This window comes from Notolabrus celidotus, chromosome 9 (genome assembly GCF_009762535.1).
Source record: "Notolabrus celidotus isolate fNotCel1 chromosome 9, fNotCel1.pri, whole genome shotgun sequence".
NCBI classification, from domain to species: domain Eukaryota; kingdom Metazoa; phylum Chordata; class Actinopteri; order Labriformes; family Labridae; genus Notolabrus; species Notolabrus celidotus.
In genome coordinates, this window is record NC_048280.1 from 32290982 (window position 1) to 32310917 (window position 19936).

Consider the following 19936-nt stretch of genomic DNA (forward strand, 5'->3'; position numbering starts at 1 on the left):
CAGTTATTCGTATCACACACAGGTAAAATGCATCTAAAATGACATTATTCAAAAAAGAGACAGGGTGCAAAATAATAAATAAAACCGAGGGAGTGGAAATCAGCGGGGACATTGATGAAATGATATAAAATGATGTAAAAGGACAAGTTTGTTTTTGATGATCCAAGGAAGAATTTATACAAAATATACACAAGCTTTCTTTGTTACTGGATAAAATAGTGTCATTCCCACCAACACTAAAGAAGTTGTCGAGTCTGGAGACGCTACACCGAAAAGATTAACAAATAATTAGCATAAAGTAAAGTTTTTTCTGTCGTCAGTCAGGTCCAATGATAACTAATAGTATGTTTTTATTAGGGGACATTATATTTACACAAAGAAAAGAGACGTAATCAAAGATGTTATCAGAGAAACAGGAGAGCCTGAAGAATTAAATCCATTTGCATTATTTTGAACCAACTCCACCTAAACTGTGGTGTTCCTGTCACACACTTATAAAACACCTTTAAGACCTCAAGGTTGTGCTCACCTTCATACCAGGTGAAGAAAAGAGAAATTGTGGAACTCGTGAAATGAAAGGTCAGGAACATTCAGCAGAAGATCCTAAAACAACGAGGACAGCACCTGAGCCCTGCTCGGTGAGAGGGATTACTTCACTGTGGAAACTGCTAAAAACATCTGGAAGCCTTGTTCTTTATCTTTGTGGAAAACGACAAACCCAGAGGGGCAGGTTTCAGTTCAGGTCAAAACAGACAGGATCATTTCATCACTGCTCTGTGGGCGCAGAGTCACTGGGTTTACTTTCTGGTTCTGGTGCAGCTGGCTCCTCAGGGTGCTTCTCTGCAGGCTCCTCCTGCTCCTCCGCCTCGGCTCCTTCGCTGCAGGGAGACTGGAAGCCGCTGTCATCGTGTGGAGGCGGGGGAAAGTCTGATGTTGCCTCGGGTGCTGGTTCTGCAGCTCCGGATGGGGTTTCCTCAGAAGGAGGAGGTGGTGGAAGGACCTCCTCTGACACCTTCTGGTTGCACGATGGCTGCTCTTCCACCACTGCTGCTGGCTGGCTGTCTGCTCCTTTACATTTCTCCTCTGTAGCTAAAACGCTCTCTGTAGGAGTCTCAGCCTCCTGTTTGACTTCTTCACCTTCAGGCTCGGCTTTTTCCTCCTTCAGCTCAGCACCGTTTGATAATTCCGTAGACTTCTCTGAAACTTTGGGACTCTCAGATCCATTCTGCTCAGGAGAAGCTTTTCCATCCGAGCTCTCCTCCTCCCCATCTCCATCCTTCTCCTCCTCCTCCTCTCCATCCTCCTCTGGGATGTCATCCACACCTGGAACCTCCACGCAGGACTCACCAGAGCCTTCCACCTGGATCATGGACACCACCTGCTTCATCCTCCTTCTCTTCTGGGATGCGCCACACTCACCCTCTCCTTCACCCTCAGCATCACCCTGAGACTCCTCCCCGGCCCCGTCTAACTCCTCCTGTGCTCCACCGTACTCCCCGGTCCAGTCGATGGAGGGGTTTTCTCCCAGCAGGTGAAGGCTAGGGTCGCTGTTGCTGAGGACGATGCTGTCTCTGTAGAGGTTGTGTCTCCTCTGGACGGCTGCCTCCTTCACGGCTGCAGAGAGAGACGGGAGAGACATGTTGAAATGTGACTCTACATGACAACTAATGAATGAATATGGCTTTAATTCAAAATATAAAATTCTAAGGTGTAAAACTGTGACTGATTATTTTCAGTATTTGTGATCATCGTGTTTTCAGGGGACTCGTAATTTCCTGAAACATATTATATGTAACTGTTGATTCTGATCCAGTATTCTGGATAATGATACCTGGCAATACTTAACAGCCGAACTGAGCCTCTGCAATCCCATGAGTTAAATTTGAATTTCTTACTAACTACACTGAACAATCATTTCTTTTTTATCTTTTAACTTATTCTTTTTAAATTTGGACCTTAAATTAAGAATTCCGACTTTAATTTCAGAATTTCTACTTTAATCTAAAATGTAGATTTTAATCTCAAAATTCGGTCTCAATCTCAGAATTCAGACTTTAATCTCAGAATTCTGACTTTTATCTTAGAATGCCAACTTTGATCTAAAAAATAAGACTTAAATCTCATAATTTAGTATTTAATCTCAAAATTCCGACTTTAATCTCAGAATTCAGACATATATCTCAGAATTCTGACTTTAATCTCAGAATTCAGACTTTCATCTCAGAATTTACTCTTTAATCTCAGAATTCCGACTTTAAATTCATAATTAAGACATTGATATCAGAAGTTAGACTTTAATCTGAGAATTTAGTCTTTAATCTCAGAATTCCAACTTTAATCTCAGAATTTTGACTATCACTTTAGAATGCCAACTTTGATCTCAAAAATATGACTTTAATCTTAGAATCCCGACTTTAATCTCAAAATTCTGACATTGTTCTCAGAATTCCGAATTCAATCTCAGAATTCTGTTTTTATTCTCAGAATTCCAACTTTAAGTTCATAATTAAGACTTTAATCTCAGAATTCCAACTTTAAGTTCATAATTAAGACTTTAATCTCAGAATTCCAACTTTAATCTCGTAATTCAGACATTGTTCTCAGAATCCCAACTTTAATCTCAATACTCTGACATTAATCTCAGAATTCAGAATTTGATCTCAGAATGCCGAATTGAATCTCAGAAGTTTGACTCCAGACCAAGCTGCTCTTGAGACTGTGACCTCGATTATTACAGCACTACCAAAAGGTAATTTCATGTTCCTGATAAGTGGACTGTTTTGAAGTTAGCTTTGGGCTCATGGTTTTTGCTGAACAAACATTTTCAGCACACAAATCCACTCTGTTATAAAAGTATAAGAGAGCAGGATTCAAAGACTGACCCATCATGATGTCCTTCATGACGGAGTGCAGCACCACCTCCTCGAAGATGTTCTCCACCAGGATGAATCTGGAAAAGTCCTCAAAGATCAACTCCTGGAAGCGCGGCAGCTCCTGAGAGGCACAACAACAAAAAACAACAGTCAAACACTTCAGCAGATCACATCAATATGTATCTGAGCACATTTGGTTCCTATTATCAGGATGGGATCTGGCTTCCACTCAGAGAGACATTTTCCAACAATGTTTTCTTTTTTTAAATACACAAAAAGTCAGATTAAAGAGAAATATGAATGAATATATTTCCATCAGTCTTCCAGGTTTTTGGAGACTGAGCTGTGAGACTGACCGGGGAGCAGGTGGGGCTGAGCTGCTTCAGCATGTAGGGGATGAAGATCTGAAGGAGAGCCTCACGGAAGAAGCGCTTCCTCACCGTGCTGCTGTCGTAGTCAAATTTCTAAACCAAACAAACACACATTAGAAAAAAAAAAATTACTTTAACAAGTATTTCATTGGAACAATTTTCCTTTAATTAGCCTCATTTGAGAGGTTAGGGGTTACATCGTGATACTTGACACAATCTTGCTGCCACTAAAACCTTGCCCCAGACAGTCGGATGAAAGCAGATGGAGGATGGATGGAAGCTTAACCTGCAGGTACTTTTACTGAAATTAAGTACATGGATTTATCACTCTTCTTTTCCTATTCTGCAGGTATGTTTTTATTTAATAACAGAACATTTCATAATGCAAAAGTCACTCATAACATTTTTTATCAAAGCCTCTGTGGGGGTCTTTCTGTTTGCGTTGGTTTTGGCACCCCCCTGTGGACAAAGTGATACCTCTTATCTTTGCAGAAAGAGTGAAAGAAGATGTTTTTACACTCTGCTGTAAATTGCCTCGTTGAACACCTACGACTTACATTATAGGAATCATCAATCTTATTCTTTGTGATCATGTTTGCTTCTTTTAGGTCAGAAAAATCATCATTTTAAACTTCTGCGATTTTCATAAGAGCCTTATGCTGGCGTGTGCGCGCGCGTGTGTTTGTTTGTATTCGTTACCTTGATAACTCTGTCCTGGCAGCGCTGGATGGTCTTACAGAGCTCGTCTGAACCCTGAGACTCCAGACTCTGGTGGAGGATCTGCTCGAACGTGTATACGGCATCGTCCATTTGCTGTGAAAACACAGAAATCACACACACTGTGGTCAAACATACAATACGTCAATCCTGGTTTTGGTGATGACGGCCTAGCTGTGGCAGTGGGGCTTTTTTAAAAGAGACTTAAACAAGAGGCCAGGACCAAAATCCTAGTTCACATAGCAGTAGTCATGCTAATGCCTGGACGGATCAAAAACCCAGACCAGGACTATGTGGCCCAGGATTATTAGGACAACATCAAAATGAACATCATAAAGTGCCACATGGGAGGATACAAACACATCCAGTGGTGTCTCCTGGACAGAGCGTCCTGTGAAGGTGCTGCCCTCTGCAACAATGACCTCCACCGCTCTGCAGAGGACAAACACAGACCGAGGAGGGAGAGATCCTGAAACTGAACACCACCACCGCTCATCTCTGCCCACAGCACTCTAAAGTATGCAGGACTAGAATCAGCCTCTACAATCTACTGAAGACCCAGAACAACTGAGACCATGGACCCTGATGATAATTATGATGAGGACAATTTTTTTGATGATGACATTTTTGAATAGTTTTGTATCAATTAATACAAAAATATGACTTCCTCCAGTAAGAGTATGATATTTGGAGTTAACGTGATCAAACAGTTTTCAATATATTATGGAGGAAAAACCGAGGTGTTCAAAATGTGAATATTCAGTGCTCCTGATGTGCCTGAGCACAAAGATCCCCTCTGCAAACTTGCTCTCCAGAGTAACTGAACAACCAGCAGAGGGCGCTCACTCTCACTCTGTTCTGCTGTGCACAAAGCTTTCAGAGCCAGTGGTGTAACCTCCTCACAAGCGAGTCAGGTTACTCTTTCTTCTTCTGCTTTAGGATTCATCAGCTTTAATATCAAAAACAGACTCAGGTCTCCACACAGCGAGAACAGGTCAGTGTGAACTAGTTTAAACAGGACTACAGAATAACTCTGCAGCACCATTGTACGTTTGATAATCCAGTAATAAGTCAATGAATCCATACAGAGACTGTCTCCCACACAGATCTTTATGTGTCAGCTGCTTTTAGGTCTCCCTGTCACATCCTGATCCAAAGAAACAGGAAACACTGAAGTCATCATGTAATGTGCTTAAAAAGACAAATACAGAAGTGAAAACTGACAGCTCAGTAAGTTTAGGTGATTACCTCAGAGAGGAAATATAAGAAAGAGTACAGATTAATAAACACTGGAAGCTGTCCAGCCTGAGCTGAGGGCTATTAGAATTAAAGGGACATTTCTTGTTTGTTTCAGTGTGGTTGTTTGAGGTATTTGTTGACAGTAAGTGTGTCACCGCTCAGCTTGGACACTTTCTTGAGAAACTGACTGGTGGAGAACAAAACAGAAGATAGACCATCAACATGAGCTCTACCGGGTCATTTAGCTCATCTAAAGAAAGTCTGGTGACGCAGATTTGGCATTGTGGTTAAGCCCCGGGTCCCATGTACAGAGGCAATAGTCCTCCATCCTGCAGCCCCTTTCCTGCATGTCACTCCCCACTCTCTCTCTCCCTGTTCCTGCTCCATCCACTGTCCTCTCCTCTCTAAATAAAGCCCAAATACACTACCAGTCAAAAGTTTGGACACACCTTCTCATTCAAGGGTTTGTATTTATTTTAATTATTTTGAAACACTTCAGATTAATAATGAAGACATCAAAACTATGAAAGAACATATATGGAATTATTTAATGAACAAAAAAGTGTTAAACAAAGCAGAATATGTTTTATATTTTAGATTCTGTAAAGTAGCCCCCTTTTTCCTTCAATGCAGCTTTGCACACTCTCTCAGTCTGCTTCATGAAGTGGTCTCCTGGAATGGTTTCTAATGAACATGAGCCTTGTCAAGAGTTCATTTGTAGAATGACTTCCCTTCTTAATGTGTTTGAGACCATCAGTTGTGTTGTTCAGAGGTAGGGTTAGTATACAATGGATAGCCCTATTTGACTACTGTTGTAATCTATATTATGGCAAAACCAGATTATTTCATAGTGTTGATGTCTTCAGTATTAATCTACAATGTTGAAAATATTTAAAATAATTGAAACCCATTGAATGGGAAGGTGTGTCCAAACTTTTGACTGGTAGTGTATTTAACTTCAGAAAGAAAGTCTGACCCAAACTCTACCGCTCAGTGTGAAAAACCTTTCATAGTTTAATTTTCAACAGAATCAAAATGTCTACACTTTTAGAATTTCATTTCTTTGATTCTATACAAAGTTAATTATTAAACAATAAAAGATGTTTTGTGACATTCAAGGACAAAGTTCCCTGTTTGCTTTGCATCCTTTTTTTTTTACACCGTCCTTCAAGTAAAGCCATTCTCAATCTTTAAACCCTGAAAGATGGACAATGTATTTTGCTTTAAAAGGAGGGCTTTCAGATCAGTGTAGACAGGGTTTTGCAGACAGTCACTCTTCAGAGATCAGTTTCAGTAGGAACAAGGACTTGGACTCTTTTCTTCTTACAGTGTCAGACTTGAGAAACAGCTTCACAGCTTGATTTTGTGTTTTTTTTAAACAGAACTTGAACTCTGAACGACCTTGAGTTAAAGTGCAGACCCCCCTCCTGGCCCCGGGCCCCACAGAGGAGGTCATGATAAGTGATTCCTCTGAGGAAAGGGGGGTGAATACCAGAACCCTTCTTGGATCCCTGAGGGGGAGTTTTTGAGTATTTTAACACTCTGAGCTTCAAATAAGAAGATATTAATAAGAGAGGACAAACACTGTAGTGGTGGGATTATTTTAAAAACACAGAACCTTGACCTCTTGTAGTCGCCTGGGCTCGGTTGTTCAAAAGGTAGGATCTGTGTCCGGATTTGGTAATCCAGCCCACACTTGTGCCAGTGTTTCAGAGTGAATCTGGATTTGATAGACATGATCCAGGGACAGGCTCTTAGAGATGAACAAATCCAGATTACCAGAGCTCTAAATGTGACCATATACTTAATACTTTGTCCACAGGGGGTGCCACAATTCACACAAACTGACAGATTCCCACAACTGCCTCATCTTAAATCTTTTTATGTTTGATGTTCTCTAACGTCTAATTTATTGATCAGCAAACAGATTCAAGTGCAAAGAATGAATAGCGAAGGGTAAAAATATCAGTTTCCATGTTCCAAGTTTTGATACAGTGACCACAAACGTGTTTTAAAGGAAGTAGTTGTTGAACAGGAAGTACTCCGGCTCAAATAAATGTGTCTGAAAAGGAGAAGAAAGGTTCTCTCGCTGGATTTGTTTGGCTGTGAGTGTTTTAACTTCCTGCCTCAACAAACGGTCACGCTCTTATTGTGAAGGAGCGCAGTAAAACTGAGAGGAGCTTTCTGCTTTTGTTTCTGAGTTTGAAGCAAAATCAGACTCAAGGCTATTCACATACAACTCAACAAAACACCTTATCTCCGCGAGAAGCAGACCTCAACATTCAAAGAGTTTGACATCGTAATGTTTGATTGAGAGAGCGTTACCTCTCTCATGAGGATCTGAGCTCTCTGCACGAACACTGACGGGCTGGAGACGTCGAACCTCTGCTGCAGACCCTCCAGACTCAGAGACTCCACCTTCTCATAGCAGCTCTGCATCTTCACCGGATGGAACGCCAGCATGGAGATCTTCTCCATGTGCTGAGGAGGAGGAAGAGGAGAAGGAGGAGGAAGGTGTGGAGATGAGGGGAGCAGGAGGAGGCAGTATAAGGGAGAGGAGGAAAAAGAAGAATATAGAAAAGTAAGGAAGAAAGGCAGGGTGAGTTAAAGTGCGGAGGAGGGGGAGTAGGAAAAGGTAGAAGACGATATTGGAAGAAAATGTTGATAAAGAAGAAGAGATGGCCAGACGGAGGAGGAGTGAAAGGAAGGAGAAAATGGAGTATGAAGAAGAATGTGGAAAATTGAGGAGAAGGGGGGAATAGAAGAAACAGGGAGGAAGACGAGGAGGTGAAGGAGGGGAGAAGAAGAAGAACAAAGTAAGAGAGAGATTGTGGAAAAGTGAGGGGGAATAGGGTGGGAGGGGGAAGAAGAGTGGGGGAATAGGAGAAGGAAATAAAGGTGGATGGGGATGGGAGTAAGGAGATATCGAAAGAAAAGGTGGACGGAGAAGAAAAAAAAAGGCCAGAGAGAGGAGGAATAAAAGGGAGATGAGGATGGAGGAGGAGAAAGAAAGTGGGGGGAGGAGGAGAAGTAGATGAAGTAGGAAGGAAGGATGAGGTAGAGGGAGGACAGATGAGAAGGAATAGGAAGTAAAGGTGGAGAATGAAGAATAGAAAGCCATGAGGAGGAATTAGAGGAAAAAGAATTAGACAAAAAAAAAGAGAACAGTGAGAAAGAAGAAGCGAGAGGAGAAAAGGGATGAGTAAAATAAGTAAAGCAGAAGTAAAATAAGAAAGAGGATGAGGAGGAGGATGAGGAGGAGGAGTGGGACAAGTGCGTAAGAAGTAAGAGAAAAAAGACAGAGGTAAGAAAAAAGGAAGGAGGGAGAAGATGAGTAGAAGCAAGGGAAGAGGAGAGATAACTGTTAATTCTATGAGTCTATAAACCATACTGTTAAATTCAACAATGGGCACACTTTTCCTTGTATCCTTGGTCCCTATCTGTAATCTCCTCAGCAGTGCCATAGTCTCTTTGTTCCCTATCTCTGACCTACACACCTGTGCCACAGTCTCCTTGTTCCCTATCTCTGACCTCCTCACCTGTGCCACAGTCTCCTTGCTCCCTATCTCTGACCTCCTCACCTGTGCCACAGTCTCCTTGTTCCCTATCTCTGACCTCCTCACTTGTGCCACAGTCTCCTTGTTCCCTATCTCTGACCTCCTCACCTGTGCCACAGTCTCCTTGGTGCCTTGGTTGAGCGTGTTCTTGCTCATGTCCACCAGCTCTCTGAAGAAGACGTCTCTGACCTCGGAGAATCCCCGGCTGGTGGGCTCCATCAGGGCGTCCAGGATGGAGCTGATGTACGGCTGGATGCTCACCTTCAGCAGCTTCTCCGCCTTGGGGAGAACAACACCTGTGAGAGAGAGTGGAACATGTTACTGAATTTCAGAATGAACCGTTGCACTTCTGGTTTAGCACAAGGGTTAAAACGTGGGCCTGTGTACAGAGGTAACAGTCCTTCATGCTGCATGTCTACTAGTGCTGCATGAATATTCTGATTGCAATCAGAAAGTGGGAATCTGCATGACATAACCGCTGGCTGTGAGATAAGAAATGTGCATGTTTGTCTGCAGCGATGAAACCTCTCCTATCTGTTCAGTTGCACCCACTACATGCTCTGAAAATGTGTTTGTGCATGAAGCATGTTTGTATGGTCCCATAACCATCCAGAGTGCAGAGTGCAGAATGCAAAGCGACCAACCTCACAGCGACTGCTAAATGAGAATATTTTGGATTCAGGTATGACTACACTGAAGAGAAAGACGTTCTGCGCAAAACTTGTAAAGTTAAAGTCACCTGAGACAGCACAGAGAAAGGTATGATGAATGCACCAAATCCTGCAGCACTAATGTCTGACCTCCACTCTCTCCTCCAAGTATCTCTCCTGAGCTGTCTTTTGAATAACAGTAAAAATGCCCCAAAAAAATCTGTCCTAAAATGAAATTCCAATTGTCTCCTGTTTTTTTTTATTCCCTGATACCATCCTGTGATTGTTCAAATCTACAGCACATGCAGGTTTGGGTCATTTGAGAACATGCCCTCAGTCTAGCTGTAGCAGGAGCTCTGTCTGGCCTGAACTTAGAGCAGTTCACTCCAGGCTTAATGTTTCATTTTGAAATCAAGAATATTTTAGTGAAACAGACCATCAAGGCAATGTTTCAGAACTTGTTTCAAAACAGTTCATCTGTGACCCAGAGTGTTTCAGTGAATCAAAATGAGACAGGCTCTCAGGCTGACCTTTGATCTTGTTGGTGACGTGCTCCTTGGAGGTGATGATCTGGTCCATGTCTGTTCTTATGGAAGCTTCCAGAGACGAGCGAGCCGCCTCACATTTCTGCAGCACCGCCTCGTACTGAGCCTGACACTGAGTCTGCACCAGACTGTACACTGCATCGCTGATCTGCAGAGAACAACAAACACGAGGACATAGAGCATCAGCCAAAGGAGAAAAGAGGCACTTTAGATAAAAGCAGAACCCGTGTAGGATTTCTTTCTCAGACATGTTTCAAGTTTAAATAACTTTTCCCACAGCTTTATTATGAGACAGGTGTGCAAGAGAGGAAAATAAATTAAATTATAAAGCACATCTTCTGTTGACAAAGCCGTTTCTTACCAGCATCCAGTTCCTCTGCCTCTCATGCAGCTTCCCTTTGAGGCGGGGTGAGATGAGCTCCCTCAGCTCAGTGAGGAGGCGCTCCATCACCAGGTTGGACAGGATCTACACGAAAAAAAAAAAAAGGATAAACTCCCCAAACTTTTTTTTCCCCTTCCCTAGAAACTTGAGTCACAATGCGCCTGTGAGACGCTTCACACAGACATAAAACCAGCCTGCAGGGCACAGAGAGCATGAACCGGTCTGAAGTGGGGACACTTGGCAGACAGTAAACGGTCTCTTCATGTTTGGAAACAAGGTTAGAGGAGGAATCCAGTTAAAGAAGGAATCTTGTGAGTGTTTTTTGATGTGCTGATGAAACCAAACAAACCCCTCGTTCACAGAGAGAACAACAGGGTCAGATTTCTGCTTCACTAGAAAAAAACATGGAGACATTCATCCCTGATACTCTGTGTGACATTATAACAATTCAGACAGAAGTAAAAGACAGAGGAGAGGAAGAGAGGGGTTTTACTCACCTGTGAATTAACCCCACACATCATCTCCCAGGTGCCGTAGTGCCCTTGAGCCTGACGGTAGAATCGTACGGCATCAGTGAAGGCGGGAGTCTGGACTTTATTATCCTCTGACAAACCTGGACACAAGGAGAGATTATTAGCTGTTTAGTGCACTATTGACATAGAGGTTTGTAAGAAGCTGAACATGCATGGCTTCCATTTTTAAATAAAATATGAGCATCAATCTTTTAGCACAATATTTTAAAATGTCACGATGGAAGAGACGTAAAGGAAATGACATGACATTCATGTGGTGTCTTGAGTTTCAGAGTCTTGGTTTTGGCTGACTCTCACTTTAATGGCTTTCTTGAAATAAATGGAGGTCGTCCGATAATATCGGTGTATCATCGGTGTAAGAATCAATTATGAGTATCAGTCACAAACACCATTTCTACCAATCTGACAGTCGCTATCATTCAGTATACATAAAAAATTAACTACAATAACAAGCAAACATTTAAATAAAAAAGTCCTGAGTCATTCCAGATATATAATGCTCACTTAGCATGTCATACAGTGAGCAGGCTGAGGGAAATAAAAGTATTTATCCTCAGACCATCGCAGCCTGCAACACTGCCTCTGATTATACCTCATTCTTAACAGATACATTATCAGTATCTCTGTCATAAACTCTTGAATTTTTTTCTTCTTTGAGGCGTCATCTTTGACATGGCGCCCTCTGGTGGACGTACTGCTTGATTGCATATGTAACAGGAGCATAAATGAGCCCTCCGAGTAATGAGTAATTAAAGACGGGGCTGATTTGACTGACAGGTGGGTGTGGTGTCGTTGATTTCCAGGCGGCTAGGTCATGGCCTTAAAGCTAGGATTGGTGAATGAATTTGAATGTAGCATTTCCTCAGGACTCCGTCTAACCCCCACCGTCTAACCCTCGGAGCTCCCCCAAAACGACGCCCCCGCTCACACGCACGAGCGCCGCTGATTCGTGACTGATTCAAAACCGGTCCTCAGCACATCGTTTGTGTTTTGCACTACGTCAACTCATGTCTCACTCAGCGGTAAGAAAACACCAAAACATTCTCACAGTGAAAGTTAAAAACACAAACAAACATGAAATGTACGCTCTGCAGGAGGCAGGCAGAATGGCAGGATGGGATTTGATTGGTTTCATATTTTGGCTCCTGAAGGCAGGGATTGGTTGGTGTTTTCCCAGGTTTACTCCGTCTGTAGATAGCAGCCTTTTCCCACTCTTTTTTTAGGAACACATTATGTATTGATTGACATCGGGACATAAAGATCATTTTAATCAGTATAACAAAAAGTGTATCTAAATCTGACTACCAACCCCAGCTTTAACTCCATCTCTTTGCCAGTTTTGGGACCAAAATATATTTATTTAAATAACTTTGTTTTTGACAGATCTCCTGATAGTTGAATTGGTTTATTACTTATATTAATTGTGGTAAAAAAGCAATGATAGGCAGTTGTTTAAGTTAAATTGAATTGGATGCTGCTTTGTGGGTTTCTTGCTCTGTGCTTATGTTGCATTTGCATGTGTTTGATGCAGGTTTTTCCTTTGTCTTTTTCACCTGATTAGTGAGAACTGTTTCTGAAAAACTCTGAGATGAAGGAAATCAAATAAAAGGAGGAAAATAGGATACATGTTGGCTAATTTGAGTGGAGTCCAGTCACCTTTGGTCTGATTGTCTGTCCTTTCAAGTTGGGACACTGCATGAAAATTAAAAAACTGAGATTACATAAGTGTTTTTACGCTCTACGGTTCATCTTTGAGTCCAAGTAGACATTAGTGTTGTCTCGTGAATGGGACAGATGAAGAACAAACCTGGGATCATAACGGCCTGTGTGTGTGTGTGTGTGTGTGTGTGTGTGTGTGTGTGTGTGTGTGTGTGTGTGTGTGTGTGTGTGTGTGTGTGTGTGTGTGTGTGTGTGTGTGTAGCTTCAGCTATAGGAGTCAGAACATCTGTCTGAAACTGGAACATTCATGCACTTTCTCACATGGGGGAGTTTAAAATGTAGTCTGACGTCAAATATAATATTTCAACACAACATGATGAGTCGTGCTGAATCGTGACATCATCAGCTCTGTATTTATTTGTTTTTGTATCTCTGTCTGTTACCGCAGCAACAAACCTACGACTAAACAGATTACTGTAACTTTCACTATAGCTCTTTTTTTTCTCGGTCTAGGTACCTACATACAAAATACAGAATAAATAAAGTAGAAACATCACAAATATCCCAAAATAAGACGCTTAAATTAGACAAAGAAGTGGCTTTCCCTCTCTAATCTTTACTGGCAGAGTCTCAGGAGTCAGCCGGAGTGTGAGAAAGAGAGGACATCTAAAAAAAGGAACTTTTCTGAATTCCTCCAGTCCTCCGTCCTCCAAAGAAAATAAGAGTGTGTTTTAAATCAGAGCAGCCTGTTAACGCTGAGCTGTGATAAAGAAAACTCTGAAACATTGCACAGAATGTGAGAAAGACCCACTCTCACAAAGCCCGGAAGTGTGTATGTGTGTGTGTGAGAGTGTGTGTGTTTGAGTGCATGGGGGGAGGCGGGTAGGGCATCGACTGGACCGAGACAGGAAGTGGGGGGTCATTATTTGGGCTCAGCCTCCGATGGTATGAGGGGATTTCAAGCAACCCAAAATTGGGATTTCCACTCTCCTCTTTGAACATGAAACAGTCGCTCTCTTTGAACACATCTCTGGAAATCATTCACCCGCTCTGGATCGATCTGAGGTTTCTTCTAAAACTCATTCAAGATGAAGTCAAACTACATTTTAATGCAGCTTAGACCAAAGCCTCTTTTTCTCACACGTGCACTCCTGCTGCGTGTGTGAGAAAAAGAGGCGTAGGGGCGACGCAGAAGTATAAACCAGCCTTTAGACTGCTGGGGGAACTAACACACTGGGATCTCCTCTTTCTTCTCTCTCTCCCTATCACTTAAACTCTTCCTGTCCCTTTAAAATTACTAACCATAGACCTTTCTGGAGTCCCTAAGCTCACTTTTCTCATAGGTTCCCTTGGATCTCTGCCTTAGAAGGCCTGCTGCCGTAGACGTGCCAGACTCCAGCTGCCACAACTACTACTATCCGTCTCACCACTATCATCTCTCTCTCTTTTCATCTCCCTCGATCCCTCTCTCCAACTTGGTCTCAGCAGATGTGTGTCTAACATGAGTCTGGATCTGCTGGAGGTTTCTGCCTGTGAAAGGAAGTTTGTCCTTGCCACTGTAACTTGCTAAATGCTGCAAAGTGCTCTGCTCATGGTGGATTAAGATGAGATCAGACTGAGTCCTGTCTGTAAGAGGGGACTGGATCTTATCCGGTCTTGATGTCAGGTCTTTGTTAATAATAGAACATAGAGTACGGTCTAGACCTGCTCTGTTTGAAAAGAGTCTCCGGATAACATTTGTTGAGATTTGGCGCTTTATAAATAAAGATTGATTGACCTGCAATGTACAGTACCTCCAGCAGTATTTGTGGTTATTGTGATGTTGTTCCTTGGAGTATTTTTAAATGCTTCCTTCTAAGTTTGGTTCTTATTTGATGTTATCTTGAAGTCATTCAGACAGGATTACACAACCCGTCTTTACTCAACAGAGGTCCGGATCTTATTTTATCCAGAGGTGAACCCAGCCCTGTATTGCACCATAATCCACTGACTGCACCCTCTGTGTGCAGCAGAATGACTTGTTGAGATCTCTGCAGCCACACGTGTTAAACAGAGCTGTGAGGGAGTCACTGCAGGACTGTCTGTGTGCCACACAGAGAACATATGGAGTCATTCAGCCGCACATACGTCATGCAGCTGGACCGTGTCACAGCTCCGGCATGTTAACTATTACTCCTGCTTCCTCTTTCAGGTTCCTCACACAGGGCTTTCTGCATACCCTCCACGGCTGACATGCTGAATAATCTGCTCCTGAGGGGAGGAAATCTGAACAACTGCTGAACAAATAATTGCTTTTGGGGTTTATTTTTTTTGTGTTAATATTTCACAGAACCCTGAAAACACACAGAGGTGAGAGCAGTGAGAGAAACAGACTGACTGTAGGGGTTTAAAGAGACTAACAGAGAGCAGACTTCAACACGTGAACAATGTGCTGTTGTTAGACAGCGTTGTAAAATACAATGACTGCCTCTGGCCATCGGGTTTCTAAACACATGCCAGAGTGTTACACGGCACCAAGAGCAGCTCTGACTCACTGCATTAGCTGTTAAACATTTTGTGTAAACTGAACACTGATTCAGAACATGGAAATGTTTCTTGAGCCTGTTAACAGAGCGACTGTGAGAGCACCAGAATCAACAGCATCAGTTTGAGTGGGAGGACTTCACGAAACCTGAACAAATCACCGAATCAAAGTGTGGTTTAGGACCGACTATCAACCACATGTTACTGTGTTCATCAAGCTGTAACACATTCTGGTTTATTCATTCATGAACAAACAAACAGTGGAGGAAGTGGTTTAGCCAGCACTGCTTATGAAAGGAGAGAAAGTAGACGTTGTTCTCTGATTGTTTCAGCCGTTACACTCTAACACACACTCATAAGCACGTTGACTACTCCACACAACATGAACCAAGGAGCTTTGTCTGCGTGCAGCCTTGCTTCATCCATCCGTCTCTCTGCTCATGCTTTGCAGGTGAAACACTCGCAGCTGAAAATCAGCAGCCGCACAGAAGACTGCTTTTATTGAAAGGCCTAAAATGCCAGTGTTTCTTCAGGACTTTCTGGCGTCTCAGAAGAATGCACAAGTTGCATTACAGACTAAGAACAGAGGAATAACAGAGATGTGGAACTGGTCCCTTCACGTTTTCTATGACTGTTTACTGGACGCTTCACATTGCTGCGCAGTGACAACATAGACAGAACGTAGACTCCCTGCACATAAAAACACAACTTCACAGCAGGTAATAAGCTGCAATCTCCTGTGTTGAAAAATAAAGCCAATACATAAGTGGGGAAACTGCTGTTTCTTGAGTGTCCACTAGAGGCTGGCCTCAAAAGCCAAAGAAGCCCCATTAAAGCCCATATTAAAGGTGACATATCATGCAAAATTGACTTTTTAATGGTTCTTTACCTGAAATATGTGTCCCTGGCATGTCTACAAACCCCCCGAGAATGAAAAAAATCCATTCTGCCCCTGTTTTGATTTCTTCACCTTTCTGTAAATGTGTGTGAAACGAGCCGTTTCAGACTTCCGTGTTTTTGTTACGTAACAACAATATCCGGTCTGTCACGGAGTCAGAGCTCGGAGCTTGTTCAGCCCATAGACTGTATAAAATAATACTGAATCCCCCCTCCGTTTTTCATTACCTGCACAAATGTGTGCTAACAAGGAGCTAAGGAGGGAGGCATGCTAGTTGTAGGCTGTCTTAATAAACACAAAGGTCGGTTTTACTCCCCACGTCTGCAGATTTGAAGATCTAGTGGATGATTTTTATTTATCATGGATAAGTGCTAGCGCTAATTAGCATAGCCACATAGCTACATGTTCATAGCTGTAGCTGTAGCTGTGTACCAAGACAAACGTCGACATACTGACAAATAAAACAACAAGAAACACTAAATCTGTGACCAATCGTTCATAAAAGGTCCTGCTGCCTTTCTGGCAGAGGTCGGTTTTACTCCCCACGTCTGCAGATTTGAAGATCTAGTGGATGATTTCTATTTGTCATGGATAAGTGCTAGCGCTAGTTAGCATAGCCACATAGCCACATGTTCGTAGCTGTGTCCCAAGACACACGTCTACATACTGATAAATAAAACAACAAGAAACACTAAATCTATGACCAATCCTTCAGAAAGGTCCTGCTACAGGCGCCTCTCCGTCAGGATCAGATTCTGGATCAGATTCAGAGGGTTGAAGTAACGCGATCTCTGAGCAGCCGTGTATATTCAGCCAACATGTAAACATTAGATCAACGTGCTGGAGAGCCGAGGCACATCCACTTCCTGAGGGGGCGTGGTCAGAGGGAAAACAGAGTGTTCTGAGGAGGACTGAAGAAGAGGGATTTTCAGGCATGCCAAAATCTGATTTCAAAGTGTTTTTTTGAGCATAAACTTTAAAGACATGTTTTGGGGACCTCTTAGACCAATATATATTGATGAAAAAAGCGTGATATGTCACCTTTAAAGTCAATTTAACAGTAGATTTAAACATTTTTACAGCCTGCTGCATTTGCTGGATTTTTACTCCCCAATACATCTGTTTTTATTATATTAAAGCTAAAACTTCAGCATAATTAGGCATTGGGGGATATCTTATTTGAGTGACAGGTGGCCATGTTGAATCTGTTTGCCAGGAGGCTTAAGCCCCTCCTCAGCTCCAGCTCTTTGCAAGTTCTAGGTTAATCAAAAGGTAGTAGAAATCTGCAGCTCCAACAAGACATATGCCATCTTTTGGCTTCATCACGCCTCTTCATGACATCACAACGTCCCTGAGATAATGTCCAATTAGTTAATACTACTGATAGTAGCTTTCAACTTATTTTATTCAATTTGACTTGTTGATGTTTTTACCGTACTGCCTGACTTTGAGAGTGCTAGGTTGTGTATGGCACACACTGTATGCTGCTGGACACCCGAATTTCCTCTGTTGGGGATGAATAAAGTATCTATCTGTCTATCTATCTATCTATCTATCTATCTATCTATCTATCTATCTATCTATCCATCTATCTATCTATCTATCTATCTATCTATCTATCTATTTCCATGTTCATGTTTGTGTGGGGCTCTGACTGGGTTTATAACCCTTACAAGTCAACAGCGAAAGCAATGTAAACATGTAACAGAGAAAAAAAAATGTGATCAAGAAATCCACAAAATTGCAAAGGAGACAGATTTCTTATGTTTGCGCTTTTTATCCTGCACACTGTGTGTCTCTGCTCTGCTCTCTGTCACACCTGAAGCTCTCTCAAAGTCCAAACACATCTCAAACTGTTCTAATTCACAAGTCAACGAATACCAACGTTTTTTTAAAGTCAATTTGATGTCTTATAAAGATGTGAACATCCTGTAGACACACTGGCTTGTACAGAGCAGAGGAGAGAGATGGCGGTGACACCTGGACCCCAGCACTCAGGTTGAGTTCTCAGGTGTCTGCAGCTCTGGATGAAAAGCTGAAAGCCATACTTAAGTAAATGCACGGATACAAAACGGGAAATAAAAGTACGCTGTTACAAAGTTATCTTAGTAACCTATCTAAAGCATCTGATCGTTTTTGGAATTAAGTATCGAAATTATTCTTCTGATTTGAATTGTGCTGTATTAATAATGTAATGTAAGTATTAATAGCAAAAGTAAATAATTATAATAAAAAGAAAGTGTTCAAAATATTGAGATTAACTAACATGACTTTTTACTTTAAACAGACCCTCTTTGTATAGACCCGACCTGTAGACAGCTGACACAGAGCTTCATAACACTAAACAATGACAGAAGCTATAAAGTGTCCAAAACAAGAAAATGAGAAAATACAGGGAGACAGTAGAATCTCTGCAGATACACACACCACCACACACTTCCTCTGGATTATGAATGATCATTCAGAGGGAATAAAACTCCTGTAGTTCAAGATCTATAGTTTAATTTTTGTCAAAAGTAGGTATGTGGAAATGCATGACTGTTTCTGTACCAGCGCTGTTTGCAGCGTGCAAACACTGGAGCCCAGGAGTTCATCTTTTGGTGCTGCTGTAATATCGGTTTCATTTGATGTTTACAGACTGAAGTAAAACTCTGGTATTGTGAGAATTTAAAGTGTGGATGACTTTAAAGCCTAATGCCTTTGAAACTGGCGTAACAGCATTGTGATATGTCGTGTGACGCTCCAACATTGAGGCTGGTACAGGGAACAGAAGTCTATAAAATTCCTGATTCACACTTTAAATTTCAGGAAACAGAGCAGACTGCGGCTCCGTCCGTTCTTCTGGTTTGTTTCTTCACATAAAAACATTCTGCAGAGTTCTACCTGCTAATCTTTACTCCGTACAAACACACACCACACACGGTCCCTAACACCTATTTGTTCATTTGTGTACTTTTACACCTGATAATGACACAGAGTGTGTGTCTGAGAATGTAAGCACAGGTCTGTTTAATCCTCTGTTAGAGTAAACAGCACAGGTGAAGTTAGAACAAAGCTCCATTATACCCGACAGGTTCCTCTTAACTCTTACACCACTCTTATCAGAGCTGAGCGCCATGGAAACCAGGTAAATATGTCACAGCATGACGCCATCAGGTATTTACTCTAACTTCCACGTACAGTCCAGAGCCAGAGACACACATGAAGGTCAACTGTGTCAGATTCACACATAGCTGAGAATTCAAAGTCACAAGTGAGTAGAGTTTGGGAAAACCTCTCTCTCTTTACTTTGTATCTCTGAGGCTCACCGTGGACTCATAGGATTATTAGTCAGAAATAACATAAGAAGTACTGATTTAAGTTTTTAATGACTGTATACAGGAAAACTAGAGAAAGGACAATATGAACACAATCTGGGAGCTTTAGCGGCTGCAGACGTGAGACGGAGGACAAGACACAGGACCTGAAATGTTAATATATCATGATAGTGTTTCCTCAATTCGTTCAGCAACTTCTGTTTTATTTTCCATTTATCGATTTATTATTATTATTATTATTATTATTATTATTATTATTATTATTATTATTATTTGCATATATCATAGTCTTAACCTTAGGATTGTGGGCTGGTTTTGCGGTTGGGCTGGGGTTGGGATAAGGATGGGGGGGGCTTTTTTATTTTTTATATTCTTTTATTTGTTATTTTTTTAACTTGTTTTACAGCATTTTGTGTTACAATGTCATTGTATGAAAAGTGCGTTATACATAAAGTCTGATTGAATGATTGATTGATTGATTATGTTTAAATCTGATGATTCATGATTCTGTAAAATGAGAGTACAGCTCAGCAGAACAAGTTCACTTCCCTCTGTTTTCCACAAGCATCATCAGACTAACATCTGAATGATGACACTACAAATCCTCTAGAACAGGGGTGTCCAAACTTTTTTCAAAGAGGGCCACATATGTTGTTGTCAGAATACCTCAGG

General features: G+C 41.8%; 1 protein-coding gene across 1 annotated transcript in view; it reads right to left on the minus strand.

Annotated features, from left to right (window-relative positions):
• Window positions 1-158: 158 nt before the first annotated feature.
• niban2b (niban apoptosis regulator 2b) overlaps window positions 159-19936 on the minus strand; it is a 51764-nt gene continuing 31986 nt past the window's right edge. Inside the window, exons 6-14 of the mRNA XM_034692250.1 lie at window positions 10832-10947; window positions 10314-10418; window positions 9938-10100; window positions 8866-9053; window positions 7526-7681; window positions 3944-4057; window positions 3230-3337; window positions 2883-2994; window positions 159-1614 (exon numbers count right to left, since the gene is read on the minus strand). Coding sequence (XP_034548141.1) covers window positions 767-1614; window positions 2883-2994; window positions 3230-3337; window positions 3944-4057; window positions 7526-7681; window positions 8866-9053; window positions 9938-10100; window positions 10314-10418; window positions 10832-10947 — 1910 coding nt within the window. The 3' untranslated portion in view covers window positions 159-766. The remainder of the gene's footprint in view (window positions 1615-2882; window positions 2995-3229; window positions 3338-3943; window positions 4058-7525; window positions 7682-8865; window positions 9054-9937; window positions 10101-10313; window positions 10419-10831; window positions 10948-19936) is intronic.